The 19,792-nt window shown below is 35.2% G+C and overlaps 1 protein-coding gene across 2 annotated transcripts in view; it reads right to left on the reverse strand.

Annotated features, from left to right (window-relative positions):
* Positions 1-281: 281 nt before the first annotated feature.
* LOC126887287 (cell division cycle and apoptosis regulator protein 1-like) overlaps positions 282-19,792 on the reverse strand; it is a 47,639-nt gene continuing 28,128 nt past the window's right edge. For both annotated transcript variants that reach the window (XM_050654696.1, XM_050654695.1), the window contains exons 5-8: positions 15,246-15,497; positions 10,426-11,311; positions 5,438-5,673; positions 282-674 (exon numbers count right to left, since the gene is read on the reverse strand). In XM_050654696.1, the coding sequence (XP_050510653.1) occupies positions 384-674; positions 5,438-5,673; positions 10,426-11,311; positions 15,246-15,497 (1,665 nt within the window). In that variant the 3' untranslated portion in view covers positions 282-383. The remainder of the gene's footprint in view (positions 675-5,437; positions 5,674-10,425; positions 11,312-15,245; positions 15,498-19,792) is intronic.

Here is a 19,792-nt window from a genome sequence, read left to right on the forward strand (position 1 = left end):
TTAGTAATTCTTCTGAAAAAATGATAAGAACATATTATCTTGTTAGCATTTTTCACTTTTTTTTAATCGCATTCTCTCTTCTTTTCATCGTCTTGTTCTTTCTCTACCCTTCTCTATCTTCATATTTCACTATGCGTGTATTACTTATTTTTCTTCCACTTACCAGATTGCCCTTCAAATTGCATGTATTCGTTCTTATCTCGTCTCTTTCTCTCTTTTCTTTTGTCTTTTATTTTGTATTTTAAATGAATCTTGTTTGAATTAGTGAAATAAAACAAAACTGTGATTAAATTCCTTTTATTATATTTTTTAACCGAATAAGTAAGTCAAGAAATTGAAAAGTTACAATTAATTAAAATTATTATAAAACAACAAACCAACCTTTAGTCTTTTTCTTTTTTCACTTCACTCATCTCCACGTCATCGTCGTCCTTTTCTTTTTCATTCTCCTTTTCTTTTTCTTTCTCCTTTTCCTTCTTTACCTCCTCTTTCTCCTCCTTTTTGCTATGCGCATGATCCTTATCCTTCTCCCACCTAGACTTTCCGTCGTCTTGTTTTCTGTCTCGGTCCTTCTCGTCTCTTTCTTTCTTTTCCTCCTTGTGCGAGGTTCTTACAATGGGATCGATTTTGTCCTTGATGTCGAGTAAAGTTTGATAATACAATTTCGAATGGGTCTGAAAGACATTTATTAATTATTACTATAACGGATAGGACAAATACAAGGTGATTCAGTGAAACGGTACGATTTGACAACGCTGCTGACGATAAAATAGAATAGCTGCGGGCTTGCGACGTAAACGTTGTGAATCTAGAGAGTGGGAAGTTCAGGTAGTTATCATGGAGACGTGGTCGGGTGAACAACGCGCATTTGATGTGAAAGCTGATTACAAAAACTATCATTTGCCGCCCAACGCTGCTGTTCCGTCTAACAAGGCTATTAAGACTTGGATTGGGAACTTTGAAAGTAGTGGTTCAACATTACAAAAAAGCGGTGGCAGTGTCAGAACTGCATGCACACCACAGAATATTGAAGCGGTGCGAAATTCACTACACGCGAGTCGTCGCAGGGATCTCAAAGATCTTCAATGCCTTTTCAATAACATATCTAACTGTTGCAAGTTAGTCCAGAAAGCCACTGCGCATCCGCTAGGAAAAATATTCAGATTCGGATTTTTTGCACAATCTTACTCAAAAAGGACTCCTTTTAAAAAATTTGCATGTTGCCAGGACCAAAAGTCGGTCAAAAATTTTTTAAACGTTTTTTTTTTGTTTTTTTCCTAAAATTTATTTTTTTGCATGGAACAAAGTTTTTTTAGGTTTTTTGGATCATTCCAAACAGAAAAGGTCTTTAGTGACTTTTCTCTAAAGTTGATAGTTTTTGACATATAGCGATTAAAAATTGAAAAATTGCGAAATCGGCCATTTTTAACCTTCAAAAACTATGTGAAAAACTTAAAATTTGAATGTTGCCAAGGTAGGTAGATATTCTTTAAACATCGATTGATGAAATCCCGAAGAGTTTTTTGCAACACAGTATTCAAAACTCCTTTGTTTTTTAATTTTTAATCACGCGTGCGCGACACTATTTTCCACCGTATGTGTATACAGTATGGTGCAAATGAAAGGAATACATTCGTTATTTAATAAATGAAAGATAGTTTCTGTCCTTGTGGGATCGGTACTCACCGGAGGGACCGCAGACGTTCGGAAACAATTAGCGTCTCTTTGCAAAGACAATGACGTCGACTTTGCAAAGTAACAAGACACTTACTCAACACACACACTACACATTACTCCCCTGACTTAGTAATAAGTTATACAATTACGTGGCTAAAGGTTCTAGTTCTAAACCAAAGCCAGAATCAGAGAGAGAAAAAAAAAACATTCGTTATTTCGTAAACCGGCGACTTTAAGGAAAAACCCGAAACATGTCGATTTTTATTTTTAAGTTATTATATTGTGGCATATATGGTACACTAGTGACGTCATCCGCCTGGGCGTGATGACGTAATCGATGATTTTTTTAAATGAGAATAGGGGTCGTGTGGTAGCTTATTTGAAAGATTCTTCAATTATCTATTCAGTAATGTAAACATTTACATAATTAACAAACTAAGTTATCAATCGAAGTAGCACAGAAACAATAAATATCGTCTCCGTACCACCAGATTGACAACAGGTGGAATACTTTCTTTGGTTAAACCTGAGATTTTCAAAATTTAGAAATCATACAGGATGCCGAGGAAATTAAGATGAGAGAATTTTAAATAATTCACAACTCATCTACTCAGCGTGGTAAAGCTCCAACAAGAAAGATTCCTTAATACTCAAACAAAAGAGTAAATGAATTAAAAATGTATAAACATTCTCAATTTCTTTGCAAAACGAAAATGCAGCAGCTGCATAATACTCTGGTTAAAGCGGAGAGTGCAGGAAGAGTCTATACCGGTTTCGGAGATCTTTTCGGGTTTACTCATGAGGGGGAAAAAGATCTCCGAAACCGGTATAGACTCTTCCTGCACTCTCCGCTTTAACCAGAGTATTATGCAGCTGCTGCATTTTCGTTTTGCAAAGAAATTGAGAATGTTTATACATTTTTAATTCATTTACTCTTTTGTTTGAGTATTAAGGAATCTTTCTTGTTGGAGCTTTACCACGCTGAGTAGATGAGTTGTGAATTATTTAAAATTCTCTCATCTTAATTTCCTCGGCACCCTGTATGATTTCTAAATTTTGAAAATCTCAGGAGGTGTAACCAAAGAAAGTATTCCACCTGTTGTCAATCTGGTGGTATGGAGACGATATTTATTGTCGTTTTCTGTGCTACTTCGATTGATAACTTAGTTTGTTTTTCGGTAGATGGCCCTAGTTCATCCGTGACATTCCTTTCTTTGCAATTCGGGAAGGCCCAAGCTATGGTAAGTGCTTAAAGCGGAGAGAAGAGGATATGGGACTACTGATGAGGGGGAAAAGACCTCCGAAACCGGTATAGACTCTTCCTGCACTCTCCGCTTTAACCAGAGTATTATGCAGCTGCTGCATTTTCGTTTTGCAAAGAAATTGAGAATGTTTATACATATTTACATAATTATTTATACAGGGCGCCAAAAAAATTTTTATTAAATTAAATTATTTGACAAAAAAAAGAAGTAAAAGGACACCCTGTATAAATATATAAATGTTTATTATATAGAGAATTGAAGAACCTTTCAAATGAGCTAGCGCACGACCCCTATTCTCATTTAAAAAAAAATCATCGATTACGTCATCACGCCCAGATGGATGACGTCACTAGTATACTATATATGCCACAATATCATAACTTAAAAATAAAAATCGACCTGTTTTGGGATTTTTCCTTAAAGTCGCCGGTTTACGAAATAATGAATTTATTCCTTTCATTTGCACCATACTGTCGCACAGTGGTTCCAAATGCTGAAAACGTGGTCATGAGGCGAAAAAAGGCGTCCCTATTTAGGGATTTTCATGTTTACAGTTGTTTTCTCATACTATCGTAGAGTCCTAATAAAGTATGAGCATCAGACTGGATGTATTCTGGTTCACAACTCACGAAGAACAAGTGGGTCATGCCCGGTGATATTTTGTTCGGCAGAGAAAGTGAAAAACAACAGGTATATTGAAAACGTTGTAAAACTTTTTGTAGTTTATCAATTTTATCGCTGTAAAGCAGATTCTTTCTATTAAGTATGTAGTAATGTAAGATGTAACTTAAATCGACATTTATTAACAATAAATGCCTTAAATTTGTTAATGCATAAATAGTGAAAATATACTTGAAACAATTAGAATTTTGTAAAGATGCATTGAAAAAGTACAAAATTCTGCATAATTCTGCGACTAATGTTTATTAATCTTAAAACATATGGTAAGAAGATACAAAATCACTTTGGTTTAGCTGCCTATAACTGCCTATGCATTGCTAGCAGTTGTTTGAATACAAAAGTGGGAAATGAGGCATATTACATGATTCTGGCGATTGTTGAGTATGTATGGGCAGTTGTACATTAGTAATAGGTTCTGAATATTGTACTTCATAAAGAAAATGTATTGGTAATCAGCAGTTTCAAAAGTCCCTTATAATATAAAATTTTAAACAAAAATGCGACCAAAATAAAATTTTCGAATTTTTTTCGTCCATATTGGATCCGCCATTTTGTTAAAAAAAGACGTAAAGTTAGATTTGTAATCAGCGACCTTAACCTACCAAATTTTACAAAAAATTTTCCTTTTTGATTGATATTTTCAATTTCTTTCCACCATGTTGGATCCGCCATTTTGTTTTTCAGAAAAAAGAATGCCAGATTCGTAATCAGCGATGCCAAAAACCCTTAAGAACGAAAGTAATTCCAAAATGTATAAACAATATACGCTTTTAAAGGTTCATGACCACATTTTCGGCATTTGGAACTACTGTGTGTCGGTGGAAAATAGTGTCGCGCACGCTTGATTAGCAATTAAAAAACAAAGGAGTTTTGAATATTGTATTGCAAAAAACTCTTCGGGATTTCATCAATCGATGTTTAAAGAATATCTAATTACCTTGGCAACATTTAAATTTTCAGTTTTTCACATAGTTTTTGAGGGTTAAAAATGGCCGATTTCGCAATTTTTCAATTTTTAATCGCTTATAAATATGTCAATAACTATCAACTTTAGAGAAAAGTCACTAAAGACCTTTTCTGTTTGAAATGAGAATGATCCAAAAAACCTAAAAAAACTTTGTTCCATGCAAAAAAAATAAATTTTAGGAAAAAAACAAAAAAAAAACGTTTAAAAATTTTTTGACCAACTATTGGTCCTGGCAACATGCAAATTTGTTAAAAGGGGTCCTTTTTGAGTAAGATTGTGCAAAAAATCCGAATCGGAATATTTTTCCTAGCGGATGTGCAGTGGCTTTCTGGACTAAGTGAAGCTTTGGAGTTTGAATATAAATATCAAAAAACAATGATTATAGATAGAAACAATTACCCAAACTCAAAGAAATATGTAGTAGGAGAAGAAATCGAACAAGTCGAGCAATTTAAACACTTGGGTTATCTGCTAAACGAAAGTTGGGACCCTGAGACTACAATAAGGAGCAGAGTAGAACAACCCAGAAATGCTTTTTTAAAACTTCGTTTTCTGACGATTGCAAGTTGGATTTCAACCTCCAATACAAGATGCTAAAGTGTTACTTTGGTCTGATTCTTGTACGAAATGAAAGTATGGACGTTAAAGGTCAAATCGATTAACAAACTTGAAGTTTTTGAGTGCTTGCGCCGGGTGCTTTGATAGGATGAAATGATATGATCAAATAAGGAAAATGAAGGTAAAAAATAATTGGGAAATAGAAAATGAAGAGTGAAAACAACAAAAACTTATGACATATCAAGTAGTAAAAATAATAAGAATATTTTACGCTGTTGCGAGTACTTACATTAGTCTTGCTGAGGACATCATTCGCGTTGCGTAGTTTATCTTTATTTTCGCGCAAGTCTGACGTGAGTTGTTTGATAGTTGAATTGGACTTGTGGTACTTTTCGGAAAGCTTTTGATTTTCATTTTTCAAATCAATCATTCTTGCTTCTGTGTCAACTCTAATTTGTTCGCTTCTTTCCAATTGGTTCAATAGTTTACCTACGTCCACGACAGAACCTCTGAATTTCACAAAACCTACAAAAACACAAGGTATTCAATTATAATATAAATTTATAACAAATAGAAAGCAAGTAGACCACCAGAGCAGTTAGTTTTGGACCAGATAACAGCGAAACTACAGGATAACATTCCATGGTGCTTAATGTATGCTGATGATGTCGTGTTAGTAGGAAATAGTGAAAGAGACTTAGAACAAAAACTGGAACAGTGGACACGAGCTCTGGAGGAAAATGGTTTAAAGCTTAGTAGGACAAAAACAGAGTATTTGGAATGTTCATTTAAAGATGGAGTTACTACAAATAAAATGGTATCTTTGGATGGTGAACTGATTGTAAAAAGCAATAGTTTTAAGTACTTGGGATCGGTATTACAGAGTAATGGAGAAATAGATGGAGATGCATGCAGTAGAATTAGGGCTGGATGGATGAAGTGGAAAGAAGCGAGTGGTGTGTTGTGTGACAGAAAAATTCCAATGAAGCTGAAGGGAAAATTCTATAAAACAGCCATAAGACCGGCTATGATGTACGGAACTGAATGTTGGGCAGTGAAGAAGAAAGAGGAACAACGAATGCATGTGGCGGAAATGAGAATGCTTAGATGGATGAGTGGAGTGACAAAAAAGGATAAAATTAAAAATGAGTATATTAGGGGTGGTTTGGTCATGTTCAACGTCGAGACGCTAATCACCCAATACGAAGAATAGCTGAAGTGCAGATTCCTGGAAGGAGTAGGGGAGGAAGACCAAAGAAGACCTGGGGGGAGACGATAAGGCAGGACATGTTGGTAAAGGGGATTGACCTTGATATGACCCAAGATAGAATTGTGTGGAGAAATGCAATTAGGGAAGCCGACCCCTCATAGGGATAAGGCAAAGAGATGATGAACAAGTAGAAAGCCAGTAATGCATTAACTATCAAAGTCGTCATCAAAATTTACTTCATTGATATTACCCACAGATTATCTCTAAAAATAATTTTTAAATTTGGATATGCATATCATCATCATAATTGGCTCTACAACCTCTGGTGGGTATTGGCCTGTTCTAGAATCAGATTCCATTCCTTCCTATCCTTCGCCTTAGTTTTTCTTGCTGGTCCACAGCATTGTAGTAAACTTTTTATTATTGTGTACAAGTTTAGTTGTACACAGTTTGTATCAAAAAATTTATTGAGTCGAACAGGAGTTTCTACACTTTTGTTTTATCTTTTTAAGATGTTAAATGCTTAGGAGCAATTGTGAATGGCAAAAATAAGACAAGTGAAGAAATAACGGAGCGAATACTAGCAGGCAATAAAACATGCCTCACAGATAAAAATAACGAAAGATAAGGAAGATTCGAAAGGAAAATTCTTATAATTATGGGCCCTATAAGAATGGAAAACAGAGAGAAATGAGTGGAAGAATGCACCATGAAATAAGAGACATAATGACCGGAAAAGATATACAGTAGAACCCCGCAAATCCGAACTAATTGGGGGGACAGCCTGTTCGGATTCCGAAAAGTTCGGATTATCCGAAAGTTAGCCTAAGAAGCTGCGGCTGTCCCAAGTAGAAACACTGTAAGCGCCAATTCGAAAAATGTTCACCAGAGTAGAAAACGTAAAGTGGTGAAGTGAAGATGGAATGTGATACAATGTGTTTCATAGCAATGTTAAATTGTGGTTTTACTCATTTTTTATTTTTTTTCCTTGGTAAATGGTAGATAACAACACCCTAAATCCAAAAATGCAATAAAAGTGATTTAAAAAAAAAATGGATATACAGTGTTTCTACTTGGGGCAGCCGATGATTTTTAAAAGATTTGGACTGCCACCGATCCCTTTATGAAACTTTATCCGCACATTTATGCCTCCAATATTCTAAAGCTGAAAAATATTTAGATCGCTGAAATATTAAATCGCTAACGCCAGTAGTTTTGTTTCGTCACGGGACATGGGAATTCGGGCATGTAAATGATTCATGTAATTTGTAATCTGGATATTGATTACACTATGTTTCTCATGTTTCTTATCTTTTTCAATGTTTTCGTTCATAGTATACCATAGGAAATGTGTATTATGCACATTCCTTTATTGATTGTGTTTAGTCTAACTCCACACTTTTATTCACCCATTAGTGTTGCAGTGTTTAATACTGTAGCTAGCATCTTACGTAATCATTTTCTCACATAATAAACATGTTTTTAAATTTTTATTTTGAATTTTTAAAATGTTTTTCACTTTCCGTTGGTTCTGATTTGCCGAAAGTTCGGATTTGCGGGGTTCTACTGTAGTAAGATTTATTAAAGCGCAGAGACTGAGATGGCTGGGACACAGAGAGAAAAAACGACATACTGTAGAGATGTTGAAAAAGTATCTATTCGTTACAAAGTACTCGTTACTTACGAATACCGAAAGTAACGATTATTATACAGAGAGGCAAATCGTTACTTCGATTCCTCTGATTACTTCTTACCAATCGTATCAGAGCGAGTAACGACTATTGCATCTACTTTGATTACTCTGATTACTTCGTTATTCCATACCAATCGTATCAGAGCGAGTAACGACTATTATATCTACAACCAGTACACTTGATTACTTTCTACCAATCGTATCCCAACGAGTAACGGACGGGACCGGTATTTTACGAGTGTTATCGAATATAGTTATCGGTATGAAGCGTTTTAAGGGTGTGAGCCTCAGAGCCTCACACTGTGAGGGTGAGGAGAAGATAGAAGATGAAACAGAGGGAGGTATAATGGAGGTAAAATATGTAATGTATCTCATTAACAAAGATCGAATGCGAGAACCCTATATTTTTATCTAGATCTATATCTATACCTATACAAAATACCTACCTACTGAGAAATACGATTTTCGATATGATTACCGGTACTCAAATACAAAAGTAATCATAGTAATCAAAGTAACGAATACTGTAAATGATTACTTTATACAAAAGTAACGATTTGTAACGAATACTCGAAAGTAACTATAATTAACATCACTACATACTGGGGAAGACCTAGAGAGTGAGATGAGAGGACCATATATCAAAATCCTGAGTGAGAAACTGGAAGGACCTATACACAGATCGAAATGAGTAGAAGAAACTTGTAGCGCAAGTCAAGTCATACAAAAAACTTCGACAATGCACAAGACAAATACGGAGTGATTCACCGCAATAAGCAAATATTTGAATAAGTAAGAGCGGTAAACCTTTCATCAGGAATGAAAGGCATTCATGAAGATGAACGCCTGATTGTGATATTTGTTGTAAACAATTGCTAAACTATTCCTTAATTATCAAATTATCTACACATAATAATATGACCCTACTGAGCTAGCACATCAGTTCTAGTTTAATTTTTCATACATATTGGTAGGGGAGCCCAAGAGGGGGTTTTTGCAGTTACTCGACATCGTACGCTGTAAATGAACCTCTACCATATATTGGCTCTTAACACAGGGGAGTTCGTTAAGGGAGGTCCGAAAAAAAATTTATCCTTAGAAAACCTCAAAATCGTCAGATTAAGATAAGGTAAGTTAAGTACATGCAGAACAGTGTATGTATATGTATTTAAAAAATCTGACGGTTTGGGCTGGGTGTAAGGAAATTGATGAGTCACAAAGTTTTACAAGAAAAAAGCGCATATTTAGGGAACATAAACGTCAGATCGAAAAACTAAAAAATACTTGTTCAATATTTTTCAAAAATATATCGAATGATACCAAACACGACCCTCCACGGAGAGGGGTAGGGGTAAATTTTAAATAGGAACCCCGCGATATTTCGTGAACTGAACATCAGATCGAAAAACTGCAAAATACACCTATTCAATATGTTTGAAAACTCTATCGAATGACACCAAACATCATCCCCCACAGTGGTCAGGTGGGGGGTTAGGGGGCGTTTAAGTATTACGTAACACAATTTTTGAAGATTTTTGCCCCCCCCCTCCCCCTATGTAACGCACCGTAATGGGGCGTTCAAGTACTACGTAACACAATTTTAGAAGATTTTTGACCCCCCCCTCCTCCCAACCTGCGTTACGTAATACTTGAACGACCCCTTACTTTAAAATCTTTAATAGGAGCCAAGAGCACAGAAAGCCACAAGTCTCCTCAAAGGCAACCCCCCTCACCTGGCTCGGCTGCATAGATGCCGATCCCAGGATCTGCCACCTCCGATAGGCCAATGCCGGGAATTCCCAGAGGACATGTGATGTTTCCTCCTCCTCATTACATAGAAGGCACCGTGAGCCATCCGCCAGTCCAAGCAGATGAAGGTGCCGTCGGAGTCTACAGTGGCCGGTGAGCATACTGACCACCAGGGAGCATCTTCTACAATCTAGAAGAAGCAGTTGGGATGTAAGACTTTTGGATGGCCCCACTATGTGGAGCCTGACCTGTCTCAAACCTCCACAACTGGCCCAGGAGTCCTGGAACCTCCGCAGAAGAAACTTCCCGAGACTACATCGACCAGTACTGAAAGGCACCCCAATCACAGGTTCGGGTCCCACAGGAAGTGAGGATGAGCCCCGTCTTGCCAGACCGTTTGCTCGTTCGTTACCTTCCACACCTGTGTATCCAGGTACCCATACCAACCTAACCCTGTTGGTCAGAGCAACATCATCTAGTGCTCCCTTGCACTCAAGAACCGGCTTAGAGCTGATCTTATGCGCTTACAAAGCCCATACATGTGGTTTATAAAAAGTAATTCTACGATTGGTATCATAAATACATAAACCAATAAACGTCAAGTAAATCTAAAAATACCACTTACCGTTTGTAGTTTCTAAAGTACTTGTCGTGCGGCGTTTGGACCCCTTCTCACTAGATTCTTTAGCGCCAAACACCGGCAGTAGCTTCCTATTTCCCTGAGCAATTTCAGCTAAATCTAGTTCTTTAGGTGGTTCTTCAGCAGATTCATCTTCAGCGTTTTTCGGTTTATCAGTCAACTTTCTGTAATGCAAGGAATCTCTGACGATAACTTTGCTGATCATCTTTTTGATTTGTGCTCTGGACTGTTTCAAGCCTAACGTGTATAGCAAGTCCTCTATATCCTTGTCAAATATATACCCACATTGTGTCTGGTCGAAATAAACGAACGAAAGCAACAAATGTTTGTCTTTGGTGTATAATTTTATCTTTTCTTTTTTCTTTCTTTCCCGTTCCTTCCTTTTTTCGCTGTCATCGTCAGATTCCTCTTTTTTCTTATCTCCATTTGATGCCTTATCCTTTTTGTCGTCTTCTTTTTTCTCAGTTGCATCACCACCTTCTTCCGCATTCGTTGCTTTCTCCTCATTGTCGCCGCCTTCTTTCACTTCAGCCTTATCGTCTTTCTTATCTTCCTTACCGTCTCCCTCCTTTTTATCTTTCTTCTCCTCCTTTTTCTCAGGTAATGCGTACAGCGTTTTATAGATGTTAAAACCGAAATCTCTGCTCAACATCTCGTTGAACAGTTCTGCGAATAGGGACACTTCGAACGAATGTTCTTTTGAATCCTCGGTTCTGTAGTCTAACAAGAGCGACAAGGACATCGTAGTACACTCGAATTTGCCGGATTTGGCTGATTTAGAGGGATGGACTATTATTTGTGGATGCTCCGGTAACGTGTGGCGTCTTTCTAGCATTGCCTTTTCCTTATCGTCCATTTTTTTCTCTTCTACCTGCAATTCAAGATAAATTATTTAGTTAACTTCCCTATAATTAGAGACCGGAATACATATATGAAAAATGTATTTTATGCATTATATTATGGCATACTTTATAAATAAATTTCATATTTTTGGAAGAAGTTGCATCTATCTACATATTTCTATAAACAAAATGTGTGATGCTCGAAATTTTTCCTTGAAATTCAAAATAAGTAAGCTTAAAGTTCTTCTTGAAGAGACAAAAAACTTAAAAAACAAAATTTGACCTTTATGAATCTGGTTTTTGTCGTTTATAGTAGTGATGTAACGAATGTCATTTTTTGAACATTCGCGAATACGAATGCGAATATCTAATAACGACATTCGCGAATGCGGATGCGAATGCGAATGCTCAGTTTTTTTTAATTTGTTTTTATTTTTGAAATGTTTTCTAAATTTGTAATGAGAAGTTAATTGATATTTAGTGTAAATCAATCTCAATCTTAAGCTTTATTACATTATGCCAAATAATAAAACAACGTGAAGGCTGATAATCTGATTATACGAGGTTAAGTTACCTTTTTTTAATAAAAAAGATGAGAAAGAGAATAAATAGATTTTGATTTTATTAATCTAACTTTATTTTCAAATTATTATTTCTCTGATATTCATATTCGCAAAACATTCGCACAAATTTTGCGAATGCGAACGCGAATATGCAAAAAGATGCGGATATTCCCGAATGCGAATACGAATATTCGTTACATCACTAGTTTATAGTGATTCTATTTTTGTCTTTTATCTGGTATATTTGTTGTTGGTCCTTGCTATATAGAGTTATTAACACTTTCATGGTAACAAGAGAAAAACCAAGTAAACTTCTCCAAGAAATTAACGCACCACCTTAAAAATTGGTCATTTTTAGTGTCTCGAATTTCCTAAGCCTGTTGTCCGATATAAGTGATTTTTTTAACATGTTATAGCCTTATTCTTTAACAATATCGCTATAATAATATTGTTGCTAGACAGGTAAATTGCCATTTTATACCGGGTGTACCAATCAAACTGCCTCATGATTTCTTAACATTCTGTTTTTTTATTCATTCGCTAATGATGAATAATAAAAAAGTTAGGAACTTTAACAACTAGCCTTGTTTTTCATCAATACAGGGTATTTTTAAATAAGTACGGCAAACGCTTCGTTTCCGAGATAGGGGATGTTGAAATTTTTCTTACAAACTGATGATTTATTTATTGCTCTAAAACCGGTTGAGATATGCAAATGAAATTTGGTGGGTTTTAAGGGGTAGTTGTTGTGCATTTTTTGACATACAATTAAGAATTTTATGCTCACTATTGGCGCACATAAGGGTCATATTACCCGTATGCGCTCCAATGGTGAATATGAAATTCCTAATTGTATATCAAAAAATATGCAATAACTACCTCTTAAAACTCACTAAATTTCATTTGCATATCTCAACTGGTTTTAGAGCAATAAATAAATCGTCAGTTTGTAAGAAAAATTTCAACACCCCCTATATCGGAAACGAAGCATTTGCGGACATAAGTTTTTAAAGAAAACTGCCATTATTTTTTCATGCAGAATTACCCCTTAAAGCAGTGGTGCTCAAAGGGTCGATCGCGATCGATTGGTCGATCGCCAAAGATTTTGAAGGCGATCGCGATTCACGGAAAAAAAAAACAAATACAGAAAAAACATTGATTAATCAAATGAACAGAAAAGATTTAAACAACTTTCCATCGTTGAAAAAAAGGGTAACCGCTCATTAGAATTATGTTTATTAGGAGACGGAGGACGGAGCTGCAAGCACATAGCGAGTTTAAAAGACTGTTCGCTGATTTTAAAAAACTGACAGATATTGTAACATTCTTGTCTAATCCATTTTCTTGTGAAGACGTAGAAAAAATTACCACAGAAATATTCATTACTTTCAACATGGAGATCATTTCCGCCCAAACTGAGGTACTGAAAATAATTTCGCATGTACACCAAGTCCAAAGCGACCGATACGACATGTTGGTCTTTCATATCGTTCTGAGAACTATCCGTCTTTGAAGCAAGCATTTTGGATCAACGTACTTGTGTGAGCCTGCATTTTCCCAACTGAAATTAGTGAACAAAGTAGCGTAATATGCTAACTTACGAACATCTCTCATCATGCTTACGTTTGGCCCTCGGTAATTACTTACCATCATAAGAAAAACTTGGGATAGATCATGGATCAACATACAAATAAAAGTAATATGAAAAACATGAACTTAATTACAACTCCCTGTAGTTACAACTTTTTATCAATTAGAAATGTGCAATAAAGTTTTTTATTTTCAAAATTTTTTTTACTAGCAGTCGATCGCTGGACGTTTGCAATTTATGTGATAGATCCCACGCAGTATAGTCTGAGCACCACTGCCTTAAAGTTTGTCATACTTATTTAAAAACAGCCTGTATTGACGAAAAACAAGGCTAGTTGTTAAAGTACCTAACTTTTTATTATTCAACATAACCGAATGGATACAAAAACATAATATTTAGAAAACATGAGGCTATAGTTGGGTTTTAATTTCAGAATTTTATAAATGCTAGAATATTCCACAGGGTCATACGAACTTTGGAGAAAAAATTACAGTTTGATTGGTGCACCCGGTATAAAATGACAATTTACATGTCTAGCAATAATATTATTACAGCGATATTGTTAAAGAATAATGCTGTAACATTTAAAAAAATCACTTAAATATTACTTAAATCGGACAACAGGTTTAGGAAATTCGAGACATCAAAGATGATTCATTTTTAAGGTGATGCGTTAATCTCTTGGAGAAGTGTATATGGAAATGAGTAGTGTTGCCCAAATGCAAGACCAAGACGAGACTTGGACAGTCTTGGTCTTAGTCTTGCAACAGTACATCTGGTCTTGGTATTGCGCTCCAGGTCTTGGTCTTGCAGCAAGAGTCTTGCAAGTCTCGCAGTTGCCCATTAGCCTATTACATATCTTAGAACAACGTAACAGAGTAGGTAAATTTTAGGCTTGAATTATTTATTCGTTAACAATATCGCTCTAATAATATTGTTGCTAGAAGGTAAATTGTCGTTGTACCTATAGGTACCGGATACCGTACCGGTACCAATGAGTGTACCAATCAAACTGTTTTTTTCTCAAAGTTCGCATCATCCTGTGGAATATTCTAGCCTTTATAAAATACTGAAATTAAAACCCTACTACAGTCTGATATTTTCTTAACATTCTGTTTTTTTATTCATTCGCTTGGATAACAACAAAGTTAGGTATTTTAATAACTAGCCATGTTTTTCATCAATACAGGCTGTTTTGAAATAAGTATGGCAAATTTTAAGGGGTAATTCTAAACAAACCGGTTACACGTAGGTATGCGCGCCCTTGGTGAATATTAAAATCTTAATTGTGTGTCAAAAATGCGTAATAACTACCTCTTAAAACCTACAAAATTTCATTCGCATATCTCAACCGGTTTTAGAGCAATAAATAAATCGTCAGTTTGTAAGAACAATTTTAACATCCCCTATTTCAGAAACGAAGCATTTGCGAACATACGTTTAAAAGCAAACTGTCATTACTTTTTCGTGCAGAATAATTACCCCTTAAAGTGTATCATACTTATGTGAATGGGATGAGCTCAAAAATCGAAACTATATCATTTTAAGAGCTCATAAATAGCTCGTAATTCTGCCGCAAAAATCGATTCAGTATCCCTATTTTTAAGTAGTGGGGGGGGGGCTCAGCCCCTCCCACTAAAATATTAAATTCCTGCTCAGTGTAACGAGCTCAAAATTTTTAATTTGCGGAATTTGAAAGCTCATAAATAGCTCATAAATTAGCGCTGTTTGTTTTTTAATTTTTGCAAGTGGGGGGGGGGGCAGCTCAACAGGGGTCAAGTCACTTATGATGATGAAAAAACCGCTTACCTCTTTTCTAACTTCTACAACGGAAGTCTCCGATTCAGATTCGACTTCTTTAGTTTCTTTCTCTTTGGCTTCACCCTTTTCGGCTTCTGACGCCAAAGCTTTCATCAACCTAGCTGCCAATTGCGATTTCAGCCCTTTGGTGCTCAGACCTCTTGCCGTTAGCTCGTTTCTTAAATCATTAACGACCATACCCTTGGGATCCAGCTGGGAATGATGCGTAGGTTCCAATTTATCGGAAGTCGGTTCGTCTTCCTATAGAAACAAAAATGATATAAAAAAAAAACGTTCGAACGAGATACTCTGATACACACATTCGCTTCTCCAATCAAATTGTTCCCATTCGCAACCTGACACACACACCTATACTATGTTCAGACATCTGCGTTTTTTGGCCATTTCGAGCCTCAGCTGAGTCTTTACCTAGCTTTGGATGACGACGTTTGGGGCATTTTACGAGGCTGTAAACTACTGTAATGTAACAGTTATTTAAAATATTGATGGTTGGTTTCTATTTTATAACATATTTAAAAAAAACTGCAACTAAATTTTTACTTGTTTTACCTTATACAATAGGGATGTTCACTAATTTTTTAAATATAGTTAAATTCAATAGATTATAAGGTATATAAAAACGTAGCAATCATAAAACTGTTAAAAAATGTATATTCTTAAGATAAATGAGTTCATAATGTTGATTTTCTTTGAGGCTAGAAAAACGGTACCCTGCAGCGAGGCTACGGTCTGTGACGTCAGCAGTCGTATCGTCTTTGATCGACGACTAGTTTTGTATACTTATTTACGAAGTGTATTTGAATGTGTGCAGTTCTTTACGTATTTAATTAGTAAAAATGAAACCAAATAAGTGGTGTTTTATTCCTTGGTGTGTAAATACCTCTAAAGACAATTCTGACAAGACTTTTATTACAGTTCCAGCTAATTTAAATCGTGAAAAGAAACGTAAAAAAGAAGTATGTATCAATAAAAACCAAGCTTATCTCTTGCGAAGATCACTTCTTTATTGTAAGTTATGGATCTTTTCCTAAATAAATGAGTTTTTAAATTAAGACTCGTTTTTACCCAATTCTATATGTTTTAGATTTAAGTTAGCTTAGTTATAGAAAAAAAATTATAAAAATTCTTAATACCTACAGTCGAAAACTTCGTATTTTGGACTTCTAAATATCTGTTTCTAAATATCCAGGCAACGAAATAGGTTAGCTAGAAAAATTTTTACAAAAATAAAAAGTATACTTGGTCTACCAAGACTTGGTGTCCATAAAGTACCTATTTATTACCGACAGACCCTATAAACTAGACATTAATTTTTTCGAATCCTGAGAAAACTAATAAATATTTTTGAACAATTTGAACGCACAATTAAATATTGCATTATTACTCTTACTCTTAAAGATTACACGAAAGTCCGTTAGAATAAACAAGAAGTTTCCTTTGAATGAAATATTTGAAATTAAAAATTACACTAAATGTTTCTCTTTTTTTTCACCCCTGTACCTCATTAAAATAAACATTCCATTACTCTGTGGTTGATTTATTTCTTTACAAGATGACAAGAAATCAGACACCATGGTTACATGTACCTACAGTACAGGGGCGTGCAGTCCATGGAAGCAAGGGAAGCATTGCTTCCCTTGGTTTCCGTAGTAATGCCGTACCATCTGAGTAACTGAGATAATTTTAAAAAAATTGAACAAACACATAATAAGCAGGATTTTAAGTTGCGCACGAGAATATTTAATTATGTAGTACAAGCAGCAAGTACCTACCTAATAAGAAAAGACAAACGTATTTTACTCTATTTTTGTCATACAGTAAATAACTAAGCAATGAAATAGGTACCCATACTAGTATAAGCAGCGCTGTATGCTGCATCCTTCCGTACTCGGACCATGATCGTATTTCTACGGTGGTATTCGGAGTTATATCGGCATAATAATCTGATTTTTAAGTTCCTTCTCTCCAGCGACTCAAGCCTATGTAAAAATCATCGGGGTATGGTGAGCGGTGAGTTCAAATTTGGGGCATATCTTTAGCTTATAAGCAGTTTTGTCAATTGCATACGAAGATGTTTTTGGTGAATTTAAATGGGATTTACCAGCATTTGACAACGACGGGCCTCGTTGACTGATTTTTTGAAAGTATGAAGATGGATTTTATTGAAGTATTTATATAAATAAGTACATAGAATTATTTATATTATAAATACTAAATATAAATATTATTTATATAAATATATTATAAAATATGTATTAGTGTTTTGGAAAATGGTGAAAATGTGAAATGTGGGATACAGAAACCATAAATAGCTCGAGAGGATTTTTGGATAGTTTAAAAGATTATTTGAATTTTACTTTATAACTTAGCTTTTTTCAGAAATATTTCCATTCTCAGATAATTTATTTAATGTATTGCAATGCAAGATAAACGAGATTGGTTTCTGTGTAAAAAAATTAGCGTATTTAAAGATATTATTAACAAAAAGAGAGAGATGACTTTGAAAAATGCTCGAATAATATGATGGCAAGAAGTTAAGTTAAGCCTAAAAGGAAACGAATAGGTACGCACTGATAATGTTGGAGATGTCGAATCGTGCTACCGCCAACTATACAATTTACCAGATTTTCGATCAAATATGTCAACGAATGGAAAATAGGTTTTAAGAATTTTGATGACCGAGACTTTCTTTAGCTGTGCAATTTTAATACATTAAAAAAACACATTTTCCTGAAAAACAAACAAAATCTTTGATGCGTCTTTATGGACAATATTTTGACTTGATTTCATTAAGTTCAGAACTAACAGCTTTATATGAGACTGAGGATATTGAGTATTGACACAAAAAATATTGCCAGTGAGTTACTAATATTTTTTCCACCTACCTCTACCGAAACTATACATTTCCTGACCTGATTGTAGGGAGGAAAGGCGTACCTACTTTTCGTCCCTAGGGAGACAAGGTACTTTTACTCCCTAGGGAGTATACCTAGTAGTATGTATACGTTTTATAAAGGATTTTACTTGTTTTCTTTTCCAATTGAATATAATCTGATTAAAGAAATGTCACAATATCCACGTTTGTACAAGGAAGTTACAGACAAGTTTTCGAAAAATGGTAGAACTGAATTACATTATAAATAGGTAAATTTTTTTTATAAATTGCTTCCCCTGTTTCAAATTTCACCGCACGTCCCTGCTACAGTAGCTAGGTTAAGCGAATCAGCTATTTTAAAACCTTTCATTTTATTTATTTGTACTACCCAAAATTATGTCCTTAGAAACAGTCTATAAACTTTAAACTAAACAAATTCACCATAAAACTTCACGTTAGCCCTGATAACACAATAAGAGAACAAAATACAAAATAAAATGACCTGAACTAACGTCAAACAGGTACCTAAAGAATAACACTATGAACATGGCGCGCGCTGGGGTATACGACTAGTGACGTCAGAAGCGTTTTCTTGAAAGGACCAGGCAACACTCCTTATGGAAAAGTGGTCCCGGTCAAATTTGATGAAAGTTTGGTCAATGATACTTCTTGATGTGTGGATTAAAAAAGTCTAAGGTACCTGGGTCTGAATAACTACTATTCTCGAACAGCCTTCTGAAGTTATTGGATTCGTTAACTGCACTAATTTACGGTCAAGTGAACGAAAATATTTATTATTAGAAGAAGAGAAACTCATGTTCTTCATACATACTTGCGTGTTGTATATGAATTCGTGGTCAAAAATAGTTGGAGCGTATTTTAGTCTTCAGAAAACCTCCGAAAAATCTTCAGAAAACTAAAGAAGTGCGGTATAAAAAATGCTGCTAGATCGATATAAGCATTATCATGTTTTCATGAATGCTTCTCAGTTATGGAATACCAGCAAAACTGCAGTTCCGCCTTATCTTTAGAAAACTACTGAACAGTGGCGGATTTGGGGGAGATGGGGGTAATTCCACTCGTAACATGTTCCAGAATAATTAAAGAAAAAATTGTTGAAACAAAAAAATACATTATTTGACATGAAACTTGTGCCGCATATCAGATATAAGACAGGTAGAGATCATGGACTTGATTTCAATACAAAAAAAAACAAAGTAAATGGTATTTTGTAAATGCTAAATATTAATTACAATCGTCTATGGGAAAATCGGGTTTAAATCAATATGTTAAAATTTTGCTGATTTCGGTTAGATGCATCATACGTCGTGTTAACTAACGACCTATCAGGATACTTAACATTGAGTTGATGTCGTGCAAAGCCTAAAAACCATAACACACTGGTGATATGAGCACAAGTACCTACAGTTCTCGCACCAGATTGACAGGTACAGTAGTACCCGTTAATCGGTTTTTCTACAGGCTCATCTTCATCAACCGTATAGGAAATGAATACTTGGTGTTTTGTAGCTTGCCGAAACCTAGAAAATATTCGAACTCTTACGAATCTTGGTTCATCCATATTCTCATCAATTTGAAACTCTTCGTCATTTTCTCTTATTATTTTATCTTGTATGTAAGATGGTGCCAGTTTAATTTG

The sequence above is a fragment of the Diabrotica virgifera genome, chromosome 6, assembly GCF_917563875.1.
Source record: "Diabrotica virgifera virgifera chromosome 6, PGI_DIABVI_V3a".
Taxonomy (NCBI): Eukaryota; Metazoa; Arthropoda; class Insecta; order Coleoptera; family Chrysomelidae; genus Diabrotica; species Diabrotica virgifera.